General features: G+C 27.8%; 5 protein-coding genes across 14 annotated transcripts; 3 read left to right on the top strand and 2 right to left on the bottom strand.

Annotated features, from left to right (window-relative positions):
* Nucleotides 1–254: 254 nt before the first annotated feature.
* Nucleotides 255–7,884, top strand: LOC124954366 (zinc finger matrin-type protein CG9776-like). 2 transcript variants are annotated; one of them, XM_047507201.1, is made up of 9 exons: nucleotides 255–411; nucleotides 922–1,247; nucleotides 1,381–1,512; nucleotides 2,048–2,213; nucleotides 2,462–2,640; nucleotides 2,785–3,165; nucleotides 3,530–3,635; nucleotides 4,791–4,909; nucleotides 4,971–7,884. In XM_047507201.1, exons 2-9 carry the CDS (start codon nucleotides 948–950, stop codon nucleotides 7,245–7,247), a joined length of 3,660 nt encoding a protein of 1,219 aa, XP_047363157.1. In that variant the 5' UTR covers nucleotides 255–411; nucleotides 922–947; the 3' UTR covers nucleotides 7,248–7,884. The 2 variants fall into 2 exon arrangements, with proteins under 2 accessions (XP_047363157.1, XP_047363167.1); XM_047507211.1 differs by having other exon boundaries at nucleotides 263–411; nucleotides 925–1,247.
* LOC124954405 (ADP-dependent glucokinase) lies at nucleotides 7,740–16,809 on the bottom strand. 3 transcript variants are annotated; one of them, XM_047507334.1, is made up of 6 exons: nucleotides 16,635–16,809; nucleotides 9,654–9,750; nucleotides 9,305–9,592; nucleotides 9,093–9,229; nucleotides 8,541–8,989; nucleotides 7,740–8,461 (listed from the first exon to the last, which is right to left on the bottom strand). In XM_047507334.1, the coding sequence occupies exons 1-6, from the start codon at nucleotides 16,792–16,794 to the stop codon at nucleotides 8,219–8,221; spliced, it is 1,374 nt and encodes a 457-aa protein (XP_047363290.1). In that variant the 5' UTR covers nucleotides 16,795–16,809; the 3' UTR covers nucleotides 7,740–8,218. The 3 variants fall into 3 exon arrangements, with proteins under 3 accessions (XP_047363290.1, XP_047363299.1, XP_047363280.1); XM_047507343.1 differs by lacking the exon at nucleotides 16,635–16,809 and adding an exon at nucleotides 10,313–10,331; XM_047507324.1 differs by lacking the exon at nucleotides 16,635–16,809 and having other exon boundaries at nucleotides 9,654–10,276.
* LOC124954373 (zinc finger protein 493-like) lies at nucleotides 10,314–14,796 on the top strand. 5 transcript variants are annotated; one of them, XM_047507225.1, is made up of 4 exons: nucleotides 10,314–10,711; nucleotides 10,779–11,488; nucleotides 11,574–12,314; nucleotides 12,394–14,796. In XM_047507225.1, exons 2-4 carry the CDS (start codon nucleotides 11,246–11,248, stop codon nucleotides 14,158–14,160), a joined length of 2,751 nt encoding a protein of 916 aa, XP_047363181.1. In that variant the 5' UTR covers nucleotides 10,314–10,711; nucleotides 10,779–11,245; the 3' UTR covers nucleotides 14,161–14,796. The 5 variants fall into 5 exon arrangements, with proteins under 5 accessions (XP_047363181.1, XP_047363217.1, XP_047363209.1 ...); XM_047507261.1 differs by having other exon boundaries at nucleotides 10,314–10,749; nucleotides 11,174–11,488; XM_047507253.1 differs by having other exon boundaries at nucleotides 10,314–10,749; nucleotides 11,016–11,488.
* On the bottom strand, nucleotides 14,978–16,624 carry LOC124954426. 3 transcript variants are annotated; one of them, XR_007102547.1, is made up of 6 exons: nucleotides 16,299–16,624; nucleotides 16,122–16,225; nucleotides 15,911–16,067; nucleotides 15,571–15,830; nucleotides 15,203–15,505; nucleotides 14,978–15,137 (listed from the first exon to the last, which is right to left on the bottom strand). XR_007102547.1 is itself a non-coding variant. In XM_047507373.1 (5 exons), exons 1-5 carry the CDS (start codon nucleotides 16,454–16,456, stop codon nucleotides 15,468–15,470), a joined length of 717 nt encoding a protein of 238 aa, XP_047363329.1. In that variant the 5' UTR covers nucleotides 16,457–16,624; the 3' UTR covers nucleotides 14,978–15,467. The 3 variants fall into 3 exon arrangements, 2 of the variants coding, with proteins under 2 accessions (XP_047363329.1, XP_047363339.1); XM_047507373.1 differs by having other exon boundaries at nucleotides 14,978–15,505; XM_047507383.1 differs by lacking the exon at nucleotides 15,203–15,505.
* On the top strand, nucleotides 16,667–17,870 carry LOC124954436. The gene is made up of 3 exons (XM_047507395.1): nucleotides 16,667–16,829; nucleotides 17,366–17,532; nucleotides 17,675–17,870. Exons 1-3 carry the CDS (start codon nucleotides 16,781–16,783, stop codon nucleotides 17,738–17,740), a joined length of 282 nt encoding a protein of 93 aa, XP_047363351.1. The 5' UTR covers nucleotides 16,667–16,780; the 3' UTR covers nucleotides 17,741–17,870.
* Nucleotides 17,871–19,079: the final 1,209 nt, after the last annotated feature.

Raw genomic sequence — 19,079 nt, 5'->3', positions numbered from 1 at the left:
TAAAGTGAGAATAGTCACAATGTTAATGGATTTTAGTGAATTTTAAATTTCTCAAATAGTTGCAAATTCCAATTTTATCGAATAAGCTTAAAAAAGTGTATATATTAAAGTACAATATTTGGTTGTACTTTTGACTTGTATATTTAATTGTTTATAAATGTATAATTATCCGAATTGAATGAAATATATTACAAAAAAAAATAGATTGAAGACTGAAATTTTGTAACGATGATATAATATTAATAGTTGGCAATACTGTATACGTCGCCATTACGTTTTGGCTTCGTCTATTCGCTTGGAAAGTTGCGATGTATTGTCTGACTGAGCATTTTTGACATTTTAATTTCGTGATAGTAAATGATTACGAAATAACGAAAAGTCGAAGATAAGTTGCGATTTTATACATTACAGGTAAATTAATTTTAAGTAGCAATATAATGCAATTATAATAACATACGGTATGTATTAAAAACGTTGGAATGATAATGGCTGCATTGCAGTATCTAAAAAGTATTTTAACTCCTACAAAAAATGTACAATAGATACTTAATATAACGAGATATTTTTGAAAATTGTTTGTAACACTTTAATAATTCATTTAGCTATACGCACGATTATTATATTAAACTTCATTGACTACTTTATATCTAATAAATCAAGAATATGGAATACCTCATGGCAAGTTAGCTAAATGTGACCTAATCTGTAGTAAAAAAAATAAAATTTTAATAATCTCATGATTAAATGAAATTTCTTATTTTTTTAAAAGTATATTTTTACGCATTGATCATATTGTATTTTCCTAATTGTTCTAGTTATAGATTTATATCATATAATTAGATTTCTTTTGTTATTTTATTAGAAGTTTTTTGTTTTTTAATTATGGTGTAAAGACTTATTTTTGTAAAATGTTCTAAAAAGGAGGACTGCATTAACTAAAATTGAAGATGGAGCAAGAATCTAGACGTAAAGGTCCTAGAAGTCCCAGTGCTGATTCAGATGATTCATCACATAGAAGACGATCAAGAAAATATGATAGATCTCCATCTCCCAGACGATCCAGATATCGACGATCTAGATCAAGAGATAGAAGATCACGTTCAAGTTCCAGAGATCGAAGAAGGAAAGAAGCAAATCGTTCACAACAAGAATGGAAACAACAAACAACATCTTCACAATCCCAAAGTGCAGCTGCTAATTCTGCTGGTACTAGTGGTTATGTCCCTGCCGTTCATAATCAATATCAGGTAAAATATATTTATCATACTATTATTTGTTAACAAATCTAAGTTTCTCACAACGTAGTCACATATATAATATTAATAGATAGCTTAAAAATATATTTATTAAAAAAAAATCATGAATATATTATTATTACAGGCACCTCCACCTCCGAATACAAGTCAACCACCACCACCTTTACCTGCATATAACCAAGGATACAATAATTACAACTATAATTATGGGCAAGGCTATGATTACAGCTATCAGCAACCAACTAGTTATCGCAGTGTAAGTTAATTAGAAAAGAATAATATCTTTTTAATTTAGTACGCATAATTGCATTAGAAAATAGATGTATAACTTATGATTGCAATGTTGGATGATTGTGTGATTTTATGTTCGATTTTGTAGTAAAATATTATATTAATTATCTTAACACTCTGATATAAATAAGTTCTATATCAAGATGTTTAAGATGTATATGGGTTTTCTAAAGCTCATGTATAACTAATGATACTTTTTTATATACGCGAATCATTATATTATTACGCGATTTGGAAATGATAGTGTGTCGAAAAATGATACACCGTTTTTCTTCTTTTATACTGCAAGCTCTGCAGCTCCATCAGTAAGTATAACATTCGCGTTATTTATTTTATTGGTAACAACATCGGAAACGACTATAATTGACCTGATGATTCATCTTCAAGAATCTTCCATGTATTATCCAAAGTTCTGATTTGAATGTGGACAAGTAAAGGTAAGGGTTAAAAGAAGCACCATTCATGTATTTGAAATTGAATGAACATATTAATTCTGTTAGGATTATCCTCCACCGAATTGGCAAGGAAATCAGGTACCATATAACAACCAACAACCACCACCACCTCCTACATTGACAACGCAGCAAGAATCATCACGAGCTGTGGATAGTGGATCTTCTAGTTTAGTAACATCTTTAGCAAGACCTGAGGATGTAAAAAAAGAAGGTATGATATAAAATAATAATATACTAATAAATGCAAAAAGTTTGAAATATATTTAAAACAAGAAGTTAATAATACAGAATTGATTTTAACATTATTCTCTTTTTATAATGGATTATATTACAAACAAATACTTTAAGTAATCCTTCATATATTTATGATATATTAATCAACTAGTTTAATTTAAAGAAAACTGCTATTACAAATATATTTTATAATATATCTGTACTTTAAAATTAATCACACGACAGCCATCGCAGCTGAAGTGAAACAACAAAAAGCAACGCTAGCTAAGCAACGTGAAGAATATGTCAAGAAATCGGCAACGTTACAACGTGAGCTGGAGATTTTACGACAACAATGTGATGAGATTGGTAAAGAAGGTGGCAGAGAAAACAATCGTATAATAAAAGAAAATCAAAAACTTCAGGTGAGATATAAAATATATATTCTAAATTATACATTATTAATATGTTTACTCAATTTGAAAAGTAATATTTACTTATCCTAATTGTTAAAATAATTTTAAAATATGATAAATAAATATTAATTGTACATGGTTTTCTATTTTCAGATTGAAATACAAAATAAAATGAAATCAATACATAATGTAATTGATATGCTCACTGGAATCATTGGTGATAAAGCCACAGTAGATGATTTAAAAAGCAAGTTTAAATTAGAATTGAATAAACGTTCAAAAAGTCCAAAAGAAGACTTCCCTACAGGAAAGTCTGATTCACCTGATAGATCATCAGTAACGGATTCCGATAAAGAATGTAAAGCTGATAGAGAAGGTAGAGAAAGGAGATCTCCTGAAGATTCTAAACCCATGTACAATTTCATACATTATGATCCAGAAATGCATTGGTGCAAAGTTTGCGATATATTCCCTAAAACGGCAAAGGAATATTTGAATCATCTTCATAGCAATGAGCACAAAGAAGTTTGCTTAGTAAGTGACAATATTTTATTTTTCCTTTCATTGCTGTTGTTAATTCATCGTTTACAAGTAGACTTAGAAAATTCTGTGTAAAATTCACTTTGACAAATAATATTTATCAGTTACTAAAACAGGAACCAGAAATATATGCAATTATTGATTTGAATTACAAGAGAACAAATGGATTCGGTTAGGAGTATGTCTTTATAAGTCAAAAAATATTTATAAATGGATGCTTTATTACACTAATGAGCTATATATGCAGGTACTTGGTACATAGTCTGATTGATGCATCAAATCAATACCTACCAAAAAGTACCAAACTTTTTACAGTGAATATTAAGAATTATTATTGAAATCATGTTTCATGCTACAGGAACGCAAGATAGTTGATATGCCATGGCATGAGCAGAATGGAGAAGGAACAGAAAAAGAAGTGCCCTTTTATCCAGGACTACCAACGAAAAGAACACCAATCAAAGGTATGGTTAATTTCAGTGGGTAATTACTAATAGAATACAATTCCGTAGCTTGTGCACAGACATTGTGTTGTCCGGTATGTATTGAAGAGCTCTATGCATATATACATTGCTTATAAATTTTCTTCTGATATTAAATACAATAAATTTAACAAAATAAAGTGTTAATTTTGTCCAAACAGTTTTTAGAGGTAATAAGATTCGGCGGGTAGAGCCTTCTTCTAATTCAATTATTATTTGAGTATATATACTTTACATTCTGTTTGGATTACTAATAAAAAATTTATTAGCAATGTTATATGCTCTATACAGATGCACTGGATTTTAGACTACTTTGAGAGGCGCAACTTCAAAGAATTTTGAAATTTTGGTTTGTCTTAATGAAACTGTTTACCTTTCTCACCCTCTCTCTCTCTCTCTCTCTCTCTCTCTCTCTCTCTCTCTCTCTCTCTCTCTCTCTCCCTCCCTCTCTCTCTCTCTCTCTCTCTCTCTCTCTCTCTCTCTCTCTCTCTCTTTCTTTCTCTCATATATAAGCACTTATTTAAAATCACCATGTATAGGCTTGTGTCTGGTATCAAGATGTGATATCTGCAAATAATGTTAACGTACATACACAGTGATGGTGTTAGTGAAGATATATATTTTACATGATATCATGTTTAAATTTATTCGTACTAATTAATAAAAAACTACAAAAATATGTGAACAAGTAAAATATATAAATATGTAAACGTGATGTATTATATGAAAATATTTGTAAAATATACTGTAAATGTTTATTATATGAGAAAAAACATTAGAATTATGTTGATGCAAGTAAAAATAATATTAGTTAAACAATTACAGTATATTCCACTTTTTACAACTACAATTATGTAAATTATATGTATTAATACTGTTTGTACTACTTGTATGATAATACGAAAAAAGCAATAAAGGTTTTTTTTATTCCTCTTTTATTTCCAGCAAACATCGTGGGACTTGATGAAGAATATTTAATGTATTCAAGTATTTGTTGATCAGCATTTAATATATTATTTTTGTTTTCAGTGACATGAATGTGTCGTGGCAGAACATAAGGTCATTCTTTATGAACTTACAATTGTTTACATATTTTAAAGTTTAAGTAATGCTAATTAAAATATTATTTGATTATAGGACTACAGTTCTTCAGTGCAGCAACTGCATGGTACTGTAAGCTCTGTAATTCTTGGATTGGAGATCTTCATTGCGCGAGTTTGCATCTGAAATCTAAAAGACATTCTGAGAATTTTTCTGTAAGTAAATTAAACGTGCTTGGTTGTTTCGAAAAAAAAGAAATTTTTATATTTTTCTCAGCGATTTGTTGAACAAAATCCACATTGGGAAACGGACTGGATGGCTGACCGTGAGAAAGCTTTTTCAGAAGAAAAACATAAACAAATACAAATGGAATTACAAAAACAAAAAGATGATGATCCACCACCAAAGTCCAAAAAATCTAAGAAAAATAAGAAAAAGTCGAAAAAGTCCAAGAAACGTAGAAATAGGAGTAGTGCTAGCGATACGTCTAGCGAATCAGAGAATTCAGAATCTGATTCCGATCAAGATATGTCCAAGAGTATACGTGTTGCTATGAGAAATAAAATGAAAGCTTCTACTCAAGCAATTCTCAACGAAGAAATCGATTACCATAGAATCAAATTAAAAGGTCATTGGTCAAAAAATGTACAAGTTCATCAAGCAACTACTCCAGAACAGCAACCTGTAGAAGCAGACGATCGGCAACTTTTAAATTCAATCAGAGATAAATTAAAAGCTAAGCAAGAAGAAGAAATGAAATCTATAAGTAATAGAACACAAAGTCAAGAAAAAATGATAATGGAAGAAGAAGAAGAACAAGAGCAAGGTAGCTTTTCTAAAAAATCTGAAAGTTTGGAAGCATGGGGTCCAAAAGAACCACCGAAACCATTTTGGATTAAAAAAGATGAAGACAAAGTACAACCTCTACCGACCAAACCAATTGAATTACCTAAACCAGAAGAGATGCCTAAACCACACATGGGCTTTTGGACAAAACAACAGGTGAATATGACTCTTAAACCATCAGAAAGCAAAAGCACTGAAAAAGAAGAAGAAAGAGAACGCGAGAGAGATAGGTATAAAGATGATCGCGATCGTAAATATGATAGAAGAGAAGATAAATATGATCGATATAGTAGGTATGACAGAAGACGAGGAAGAGATCGAGATAGGGATAGGGAAAGAGATCGCGAAAGAGACAGGGAGAGAGATTATTATGAGGATAGACGAAAGCGAGATGTAAATGAATCACCGAGACGAGAAAGAAGTTGGCGCGATAGTCCAAAAAGAAATTATGAAAAATATGATAAAGATAGAAGAGATGATAATTCATCAAATGACGAATCGAAATTTGAGAAAAAAACAAATGAATCGGCTTCTAAATCAAAAAAAGGTGGTGTTCAATCTAAAAAGTCAGCACAGGTGGCAAAAGGTAAATTACCTTTTATTGGTAGATTACCGCTATTTAAAAAGAAAACCGAAGAACCGAAGTTACCTGAAAAAGATATTGCTCCATTGCCTTATCAACAAAGCAAATTTGAAGATACTCCCAAAGTTCCCAATGAAATAATAAATCCACCGGGAGTAGTACATATAACAAAATTGGCAACACCGGTTAATTTAAACAATAATGCAAATCAAGCGAATAAGACTCCACCAATGAAGATATTAGTTGCCCCACCTCCACCTGTTTTAAATGAATCGAAACCGACGCAACAAGTTGTCGATATGGAGATCGAAGATCAATCTGAAGAAACTGTCATTGAGCAACCAATAATAGAGCAACAAAAACAAACACAAAATACAACAAAAGTGACAGTACCTTCTCATCCTCCTCCACCTTTAAATCGGCCACCACCATCATTTCCTTCAAATCAACAACAACAACAGCAACAACCACAATCGCAACAACAACCAACGTCACAGGCACAGCCACAACCACAGCAACAACAACAGCAACAACAGCAGCAGCAGCAACAGCAGCAGCCCCAACAACAACATATACAAAATAGGCCAACATTTACTCCAAGTAGACCTATGCCACCTCCATTTATGTCTACTCCACCGCCGTTTATGCAAACAGCACCACGTTTTCCACCTCATCAAGTTTTGCGGCCTCCTATGCAACCACATCCGCCTTTCGTTACAAATCCTCCACCCCAAATTCAAAATCCTCCAACCTTTATTACAAATCATCAAAATCCTCCACCTCCTACGTTACCTTCTGTGGAAACGGTAACTCATGATATATCGGATATACCAGAACCTACCGAGAAACGACCAGATCCAAGCATTCCTTTACCTGACGACTTACAAGAAGCTTTGAATATTATTTTTCCTAAAGAAGAAACAGAAAGTAAACAGCAAAGTCAGCAAGAAAGTAACGTTATGTATTCATCTATGTACAGTATGTTAGGCTGCGTTGGGTATGGACCAGAATACATGGATCAACCACCGCCCGAGATAACTCAAGCGGAAGTGGAAGCTGATACGCAACCTGGTCCTGATGACCTAAAGATGTTAGGTATTGATGAAGGAGACACGATTCTATAACATTGTTCATAGATAATTTAATCTTCGCATTAAAATACAAAGATTTTTTATGATAAGGCAAGATTAAGTAAAAGCCATTCGTAGGTAAATCACTTTGATTCATTGTCTCGTTATTAGACACTATTCAGATATTCTTTTGCTTTAAGAGTTGCATTATGTTGTTCAGTACTAAGGAAGAAAATGTATAACAAAATCAGAACCGGAGTGATTATTCTGATAATTCGGTACACAACTATTTCATGGAAGAATTTTAATCAATGTCATTCATTGTTATTGATTATAATGTCATTCCTTTGAACACAAATAGAGTTTTCACCAAAATAAGTTGTACGTTATATTTTACCTTATTAAAAGATCCTAGTATAATTATTCAATATGTATATCAACATCTTTTACTGTGTCCAATTTAATAACTAATAAAAGTATTATTACAAATTAGAAGTTTTATAGGACACGTATATCTTTATTATATAAGGATCATATAAAAATATATATTTTCACTATTTAGTTTATTCAAGAACCATTAACATTGACATTGTAGCATATCTAAGTAATGGCGTAGTTTATTTGGGTTTTTTTTTCATATTAAAGCAAACTCTACTTAATAAAATTATGTGCAATGGCATTTATCTTATCATTTCATAACAAAATTTTATATACAAATCTTTTTTGCTTACTTTTTTCTTATATGAATATTTAAATTCCGCTTATTACAATGAATATAGTTCATTTATCGTAAAAAAAATTCTTGATGTACGTATGCTTATTTATACGAAATTTCTATCGAACAATGCTTATGACAATATATTTGGAATGCTGATTTTCATTGGAATGCTTCTAAAGTAAAGCATATTAAATACAGTAGTAAATACTTTGATATAGGAAAAAACATTCCATGTTATAAAATCAAATTATAAATGTTATGAAACAATGCACATCAATATACATATTGTTGCATTGAATTATAAAATTTAAATTTGAAGAACAAGACCTGCACTTGAAATATTATCGCCACCGCCGGCAGTTTGAGCTGCTTGTGTACAAATTAACACGGGAGCCACACATACTTCAATAGGAATGTTTTCTTTTTCTATAAGTAAAGTCTCTTCCCAACAAGAAACTGGTTTATCAACATCCAAAGGTATTCTCATACCATGAGTATTAGACGTTGAAAAGCTTTCATCCATAACCAATGATGCTTTTCGAATATCAATCTGAATAAAAAAAAAATATAAGTATTGAAGATATGATTGGAAAAGGATTTCATTTAAATGAACTTCTAATATTACTTACATTGCTTGTTGCACAAACATGTCTGTGAGCTGTTAAAGATGCTTTAGCTGCTGCAGCCATTGTGTTTTTCCAAACAGTATCTTTCACAGTAAATATTGCTTGGTATGCTAAAGTATGTACATGCATACGAGTAAGTAAGCGTGAATTAGAAATAGACCTTCCTCTTAAACGTATGAGTTTAAACAATGTTCTCATTTGATCTAAAACTGTTGCAACTCTTGGAGTTGAATTAGCAACTAATGAAATGTTGCCATAATACATAGAATTATATAAATTAGCTATTTCTTGCTCGTTCATTCCTAGACTATCAGCAAAAGGAATAACTAAGTTACAAAGTTCAGAAAGTAAGTTGTCATCAACAAATGAGGCCATTTCAAAATGTATTTTTGTATGTAATGGTCTATTAACCATTTGTTTATTTATGTTCCCAAGAATTCTTTCACGTTCTCCTTTACACAAAAAGATAAAGAGTTACATACAATTTATAAATGTATAAAATTATATAAATGCAAAAATTGTTACAACTTACACAGTGCTATATAGTCACATTACCTTCTCTAAATGGATAATTATCCATCATTTGCAAACCACTGACTACAAGTAAATCAAGGTTTGTAGCTGATAGAATTTTATCAAAGGCATTAAAAGAACTAATAACTGGATTATTTTCATCATTGTGAATAATATACCTAATAGATATTATAGAAATGTAAATATAATTATGTATGATCATATATTCTATCAACATTATATATTATACTTACCTATTTGCTCTAGTACTAGAATAAGGTCCCCAAATATCTCCACTTTTGTATTCTAAAACTAAATGAACATCATCGCGTTTTACTTCACCACCAACAACACTAATAACTTGTGGAATCATTTGGTGCAATGATTTTGTTAATTTCGCAGCTAATATCACATCACAGCCTTCTCTGGCAAATCGTAGTGCCATTATTGCTGCATTTCCTCCAATTGTTGAATAGGATGAAGGAAATGCACGAGCTTTGTTAACTAATTGATCGAATAATGTCCGATTAGGCATGTATCGCCTGAAAGAATTATCCATTATTATAAAGATTTCTATTAAAGAAAAAAATCAAGATTACTTACTCAGCAGCAGCACCATGGCGAAAATAATAAGCAAAACTCTTTAAAAGTTCTTCTTCTGTATTGATTTCATCAAAATGTTCTGGCAAGCCAATTTTATCTGAATAATGTAATAAATGCTTTGCATCAACATATGTATCTGTACATATACCATAACCTACAGCGATTTTAGGTTTGTTTGTAATAGAATGTTTATTTTCTATCCTTTCTAAGCCATGTAACAAAGCTGACAGACGTTTTTGTAATATATCCTCAGAATTTCTGTAATATAAACCGGCTAAAACAGCCAGTACTGCCAAAAATGTTCCGAACCTTAGTCGCTTGTTAATTCCCATATTGAATCCGTGAAAATTATATATATATATATATATATATATTTTTTTTTTTCTTTCGTTTATACAAAAATTACAATGTGACAGTTCTGACAGCGTTGCATTGCCCAGTCAACTCTTGGGAATACATTTAACGACTGTGGAGCTTATGAGAGATTAGATTTGCGCATGACAAACAGACCAAAGTACTTTACCGATTACTTTTAAATTCTGATGACATGCGATTTTTATGCAGAAAAACGAATATCATACTACATCTATTTATGTATGTTTATATTTTTACAATTGAAACAAATTAAATTCATTTTTTTATGAATATCTATAACTTACGTTCAAATAAAATAAAAAATAAAAGAAAAATCTATTGTGTCAGTTCCTATCAAAAAAAAGATAGGAAGCGATATCACATTATAAATATGCATATAGTTCAACCATAGAATAATAAACAAACTAAATGGAAACGTATCAATTGTGTATCTAAACGATCATGTAAATAATTTCTACAATGATCAAATGATTTATTTTCATTCAATAACCAATAGCTTTTTCTCTTCTAAATACATATACTTAACATCAAGTTTTAAAGAGAACAAACGAGAGATTAAGCTTTTATACGCGCTGCTGTAGAACTGAATTATAAAATGAGTATTCATTTTATTTTATTCTTAAAAGGATTAGACTTATAAAAAGAATTAATTTGTAATTAAGTGGATTATTATTAATCGATATGTATGTAATGTGAAAAGAAACAACACAATTTTTTGATTGTAAGTTGATATCGTATAACATTTTATAGGTTAGAATTATAAAATCGATTAAAAATTTTCTTTGAATTATTAATTTGATTTGAATGACGACTTAATTTATATATGAAAAGATGAAGTATTGCAGAAGAAAAATGCTAAAATGTGAAAGGCGAGAAAATCTAATACAAAGGAATACAAAATTCAGAATTAATTTTATCAAGTGACATGTTTGTAAACAAATGATTTATTTTGTTCTACAACAAGTCTTATTTAATTTCACTTTATAGGTACGTTATACACAAATCATCAGTAATTACCCTGCAATAATCATACGTTTCATTAAAAACTATCAATATCATTGTAATGAGAATGATCGTAGAAAAATATTTCTTAACACAACCATGTCATAAAAAAATATAAAAAAAAAATATAATTATGTGGTTAGGTGTTTTCAAACTAACTCAAGACAAAAAAAATTATTTGAGTCAGATGAATATAAGAGAGTCAAATAATAGAAATGAGTAAAAAGCTTTCTGTGGATACAGATTGGACTTCAGGGAACAAATATATAAAAAGTTCATTGCATCAATTTTTTACTGTCAACAAGAATAATCATAACGTTGTATCTGTAAAAAAAGAAGCAGATTTACAAGAGAAAAAGCGTAACTTTCAAGCCTTAAAGAATATGAAACATTCTGAAAATTCTACGAATAAAGAAGAAAAAATAAATTATGAAGAAACTTCTTCAAATATAACAACAGTAAGTACTATATAAATTATATCTATATATATATTAATAATCCTATTATAGTACCTTTCAACAGTGATCATAATATATTTTACAGAATCATAAATCACAACCTTTAAACTCCACGTCAACTAAGATTATTATTAATCATCATGAAAATGCACATATACAATCGGAGATTGACAGTATACATGAAACATTGTGCCGTAGAGGTCAAATTGATGTTATAGAAATGCCGTTAGAACAAACATATTTTTATAAGTACTTTTTGGTTTATGAAGACTTACCATCGAAATTTGTAGTCTTACATGCTCTACACAGTAACACAGCAAAAGAAGTAGCAAATAAGTTACTAGATATATTAGCAATTATTGGGGCTCCTCAAGTTCTACAAAGTGGAAATGGACGAAATTTTGCTGAACAAATTGTCAGAGAATTACGTATTTTATGGAAAGATTTTATTATATTACATGGAAATGTGTGCAAATGCGAAGAAGATAGCAGAGATTTTAAAAATTTATTAAAATGTTGGTTAAACAAAAATCCTGGAAAAACATGGTATGAAGGCTTGAAATTTATACAAATCTTTCAAAATTCAACATATCGTTGTCAAAATGGTAAAATACCATGTGATGTATTATTTGGACAAAATGTTCATCAAGAGTTTCAAAAATTAATCATCGCTAAAAATACAACAAACGATATGTGGACAGAAGAAGAATGGATAAATGTTACATTAAATAAAAAACAAAATAATACTATTACATTTGATAATTTGACTCATATTTCTGGAAATATAATTTCAATAAATACAACTGATACAGATAAAAATGATAATGTATGTATATGTATTATTAAAGTAATATTATAATTCATATAGTAGTAATTAATTTATTGCATATTTTTTATTATTTCAGTGCCATATTGAATATGATGATGTGTCATATAACAATCATAAAAACAATCATGATGATTCTTTTCAATTTCATAAAAATTCAAATAACTTTAAATTTGTTAGTGTTAAAAGTGAAACATTTTTGGATAATTTACAAATGGAAGATTCAACATATGCAGAACCAAATATTGAAGAACGTAATCTTTGTCTAAATAACCAAAATTTAACATGTAAAATTTGTCATAAACAATATATGAAACTGGGACATTTGAAAAATCACATAAAAACTCATATTAAGAAACGACAATTTGATTGCACATTGTGTAATAAAACATTCCAAATCTTGAAATTATATGAAAAACATATGCAACAGTTTCATGAGAATTATCAACAAAATAAAAGTCATACAGATTGCATAAAAAATGATAATAACTGTAGTAAGTATACTGATATAAATGTTAGTAAACAAAGAAGTATGGAAACAGAGGAAATTCCAAAGATACATAAATCAATTATGAAATCTCATCAAAGTAGTAACATAGTACTGAACCATACGAATAAATGTGTTAGATCTATAAAAGAACCAAATTCTATCAATGGAAGACAATTTTCTAGGAAGAAAGAAGAAAATAGAATATCAAGATTGAATGGAAATCCAACATTAGAATGTTCATATTGTAAACAAAAATTCAGTTTTCCTAGTGTATTAAAAAGACACATGCGTTCTCATACAAATGAAAGACCTTATGTTTGTAAAATATGTAATAAAAGTTTTAAACAATTAGGTCATCTTAGTCAACATTCATTGACACATAAAGATTATAGATCTTTTCAATGTGCAATATGTTGTGTTAAATTTGAATCTCTGGATTTACTTAAAACTCATTCTCAATCACATCAAGGTGAATCAATACTAAAGTCAAAAGAAATTTATCGTCTTTTCGAGTGTGATAACTGTAAAAAGGTTTTTACAACAAAGAGTGTGTTAGAACGTCATATATTTACTCATACACACGAGCGTCAATTTGGATGTAAAATATGTGGTAAGCGATTTAAGCAAGCTGGTCATGTAAAATCTCATATGTTAGTTCATACTGGAGAGCGAAAATTTGAATGCACTATATGTTCAAAGAGATTTAGCTTATCAAATTCACTAAAAAAACATATGTATATTCATAATGGTGAAAAACCATATCAATGTGACGTGTGTGGAGCGAGATTTCTTGAGAAAAGAAATCTTAATGGACATCTTATGACACATACAAACGAAAGGCCATTTTCTTGCAAAATATGTGGCAAACGATACACGTTAGCAGATACGCTACGTCGGCACGTCAGTGCTGCTCATGAAGATGGTCGAACGTATCAATGTGAAATTTGTGCAAAAATGTTTAAACAGCTTGCACATTTGTCTGTTCACAAAAAAGTACATAATGATGAACGTCCTTTCCAATGTCATCTTTGCGAAAAAAATTTCAAACACAAAAATGTTCTCAAATCTCATTTAGCTATTCACGCAAATATTAGACCTTTTGAATGCGACATTTGTAAAGCAACATTTGTTAGAAAAACTAATTTGCAAACACATATAGCATCAGCACATATGAATGAACGTCCATATGCTTGTACAATTTGTGGTAAACGTTTTAAGCAAATAAGCCATTTAAATGGTCACGTTGTTGTTCATAGTAATTCAATGCCTTATCAGTGTGATTTTTGCGATCGTCGCTGTAACAGATTGGATAATTTAAAGAAACACATGCGTCTTCATACAAAAGACAAAGAATAGATAAATGAAAGTTACGAATTCAGTATTTTTAATACTGAATATCTTATTAATTTATGCTTTAATTCTATAATTGTAAATGCTTTATATAAATTGCTTTATATTTACAAAATGTCATGAATATATGAAATATATTTGTAATTTTATATAGGATTATAATAATTCCTTGTGGGAAGTTATTCAATTTAAAAATTTTTCATGGTACAAATATTTGGCACTATATATGTATGTGTGTATGTGTGTATGTGAATTAATGGGCTTGTAACGTTTTACATTTTATACCATAAGTTAGTAAGTTCATTTAATTGAATACCTGCTTTATCTTCATTATTAATTGATATTGAATTATATTAGTCCAATAACATAAATTTTAATCAATTATATATTTTTTCTTTTTATTCCTAAAAGTGAATGTAATTAGATCTTATAAATAGTATATGTTTATAATAATAATATTTTATATTACATAATTCTTTCTATTTTAATCAATGCATATAAACTTCAATATTCTTATAATACATTTAAATTTGTTTTTAATATTTAATAACTGTACAGATATTTTCTAATCATTTGCAAATTTTCCATAAGACAAAAATGTATTGAATTAAATATTTGCCATTAAATATTGCCTATAAATTATATTGTGTAATAATATTAAGGAAAGACATAGTTAATTAAATTTTTTCTAATAAAATTAATAAGGATATAATATTATTAATAAAATTTTATTCCAGAATTTAACTTTAATTTTCTCAATTTTCTTGAGTATTTATATTTTCATTTGTTAATTATTTACTCCTTTCATTATTTATTTCCAATATTTCTGTTTGAGAAAATGTTAAATTATTTAACTTTTTAAGAATTTTGATTAATCGATTTTTTAAAATGATCTTGCGGGCAGCTTCAATAAAAATGTTTATTTTACAATAATATAAAGACCATTTTTTATTGGTATCTAATGGAATTGTAGTTTCAGGATACTGAAATAAAACAGAAAAAATAGTTCATGTATTTATCAAGAATAAAGCAATATGATAAAACATACTTTTAAAGCAATTCTAAGTATTCTTTGTTTTATTTTTATAGATTTATCTCTATTAATTAACTCTTTAAACTGTGTTGTAATTGTTGAACATTTGTAATAATTCCAATTAAATTTGCGTTCCATCATAATTATTTGTAGTTCTTCAATAGAAAGAAATTTGGCATTAAAACCAATTTTTGGTTTATGATGAATCATTGCTCGATTATTTTCTTTACGATAGACTTCTGATTTATATAAAAATAAACCTTGTAATTTTAATTTATGTTCAATCATTTCTACTAAATAAATATTTAAGGGACCTATCTGATAGAAAAAACATTTATTTTAATTCTTGGATTAATTAGTCATAATGTAATAAATAGTATTACCTCTCAATTCATGTTCATTACAAAAGTTTTCATAGTATTTATCATATATATGATTTACTACTTGCATCATATGAATTTTGTACGACCATTTTAAAGATCTTTTTTCATACTGTTTATATCCTTTATATATCGTATCTATTCTTTGTTTATTTTCTAATGTAGGATATATTTTCTTTAATAGAATAGGTTTTTTCTTAGTTAGTTTATTTATCTTAGTTTCTATACATTTTTTATGTCTATATGTATTTTCATGTAGATTTCTAAATAAAGAAATAATATTTAGATATAATAATAATACTTAATATATTTAACATTTTAAAATGACAGTAATATTGCGTACCTTTTCAATCTTGGTTTAGTATGTGCATAAAATGTTACTACATGTGTTTTGGATAGTTCAGGTATATATATTTGTAATTCAAAATTCAAAGTAATATAACTTAAAGGTCTATAAATTATCATAATTTCTGCAGGTTTACAATCTGGTTTTACATTTCCTAAATATAATACAAAATAAGAAAAATACTAAAAATAATAATATAAACTCTTACCTTCTAATGGATAAATATCAATACAAGGATTTTTTGTAAATGGTAAAACTACAAAAGAAACTTTTTTATTTGGGGCAGAATGTATTAATATAAGATGATGTACACTATAAAAAAATCAGGAGTATTTAATATCAGTTTTTATAATTTTTATAGTTTTGTTATAAGCAAGATATTTACGTGTTTCCCAAAGGTACATTTCCAAAATTTACTTTTTCGAGAAAAATAGGCTTAAATGTAGAATTCGTGAATATTTGTGTTGTTACATTTTTTTCATTTAAACATCTAGTTTTTACGTCATTTATATTCGAGGATTCATATACAATATTTAAATTCATATTAAAATACTTTTGTTATTAAGGTCAATAAAAATAATATTTAAATAACGATTGTATATAAATCGTATAACTACACTACGAAATTCTTTTGTTTCATTACTTATATCAAACGACTACTGTTTTCGTGCTAAATTCAAATTATTAAATTTCAAATTCAATCGGTAAAACAGTCACTTACCATTAAGACAAATTTTCCTCTCGATGGAAGAATTGCATTCAATAGTTTCTTGTCTAAAGTTTAGTGTTCTCTTCCTCTTGATACATTCGAGTAGATACGAAAGCTTTCTCCTTAAAAAAATTATAAAAGATTTAATTTTATAAAAGATGTTTAAACACATAGTGCGATCTGTTATACAAAATGTTCCTCGAATGAGTAAGAAAATAAATATTAATATACTTCAAAACTAAATAATTCTATAATATAAATTCTTACATAATAATATTGCATTTATAAAACGTTAATTTATTTCTGTATGTATATAATTTTTATTACACATTTTTCAAAATGTAAATTACATATCGCTATATTCCAATAATAATAGTTAATTTAATCAGAGGTTAAATAATGTTATATATGGGTATATATATATATATATATATATATATATATATATATATATATATATATGCATATGTTAATTATATTTTTATTTTTGAGATTAAAAGAGAGTTGATTCAATATATTTCATAATAAACGAAAAAATGTAATTAATATTAATATACATATAAAAAATTGATATAATTATAATTCCTACTATATTTAATTGTAGTAGTATATTTTATATGTTTATAAGTAATCTAGAAAGTATGAACATTTAATAAGTCCACTAATAAAATTCATTAATTATATTATAAAAAGCATAAGAATGTTTTATAATTTATGATAAGTGATTTATTTCTTACTTATAGGTAATCGTTCCTATTCAATTTATGGACCTACAAATTATAAACCACCATCAATGGATGATCTACCAGTTCCACAGGGATCGTGGCAAAAAGCTAATGATAAAAAGCAGGCATCTTATAATATACAGTTAGCTGCTTGTCTTGCCATTACGGTAGTTACTTTCATTGTGGTAAGTAGAATTTTTTACACTTAATTGTTTATAATGCATGGAATATAAAAAGTAATATATATACATATATACACATATATATATATATATATATATATATATATATATATATATATATATATATGATATTCTTTTTTCATAGGCTAAAACATCAGGATTAATTTACCTTAATTGGTATCCTCCTACTCCTAAGGACAAAAAAGAATAATGTAAACAAATATTATCAATAGTTAATTGTAGAAAAATGAACATTCTATGAACATCAAGTATTGTTGTTCCTTTCTATATATAATATTTAATTTGTAATAGAACTATTATAATATACAAGTTCAAAAATGTCTGTGTAAATTTATTGATATTTAACTTGAATAAAAAACCAATAATTTATATGATGCAACAAAATATCAAAAATGTCAAATGTTATGCTAAGTTAATGTTCAATCCATAATAAAATACATTATTGGTTTGCGTTAAAAATTTTCCTTGTTCAATTAAGATTGTGCTTCTGCCTTTTTTTACAAGATAATATTTATTTGTCTCTAAAAATTTATTTGTATTTACAGAAATATAATTGCTTTATATTTTAGAATTTTCTTTTACAATTCTGTAGATATATCATGCTTCATAAAATAATTCAGTAAATTGAATTTTTATATATAGAGACCAATTACGAATGGCATGTAAAGCATGTACATGTAAAGCAATCGGTGTAAAAGTGACTCTAAAGAAACTTCTTGAAGATTTAAGTGCAAAAAATAATATCATTTTAGAATAGTATAATATAATATTTTTATATGTGTATAAAGATAATTAATCAAAATCTTTAATAATCATAACAAAATAATTAAGTTTTCTATTGATGCTAAAATTTATTGGCAATTAAAATATTATTTTGCAATTACATTTATAAGAAACTTTATATTCTGTCCTATATAAACATACTCTGTTTATATATTTTTATTTTTTTTTTAATTTTGTAATGCTTATTTTCTTAAGTAAGAATAAGAAGTTTAGAAGATATTAGCAGATTGTCATATCGATGAAACTTACATCACAGATATAAAATATTTTTAAAAACTTGTCACATCCTGCGTAAATCTGCATGTGAAGACTGAAAAGAATATGTCATATGGTAGCTGTAAGAATATGTCAGGGAGAGACGATCTCTCCGAAGGTTTTTACCTTGAGCCTTGAAAACATTTAAGAAATTGAACTGTGGAATGAGAAAAATAACATAAATGAGAGAAAATGACTATCTAACTTAGACTACTTGCCAGGTTTGTTAAGTTAAGAGAAAAAAATTTCCACTAATTGACATCGCCGTGTCTCGTGAACTGCATAGCTTTTATTTATATCTTTTGTTTTTTTTTTCAAAAGTAATCAACTAGTTACTACTTAATCGAAGTCGTCAACAATTATATTCATCTTGGCTAGAAAATTAGATTGGGTAATAAGAACCAGATCTTGGGTATAATGTTAAAAGGCACTAAACGGAAGAAGAAAGATCTTTAAGGACTTCATAAAAACATCAGACCTTAGTAGTATGC

The sequence above is a fragment of the Vespa velutina genome, chromosome 1 (genome assembly GCF_912470025.1).
Source record: "Vespa velutina chromosome 1, iVesVel2.1, whole genome shotgun sequence".
NCBI classification, from domain to species: domain Eukaryota; kingdom Metazoa; phylum Arthropoda; class Insecta; order Hymenoptera; family Vespidae; genus Vespa; species Vespa velutina.
This window is presented reverse-complemented; position numbering and strand designations above follow the sequence as displayed.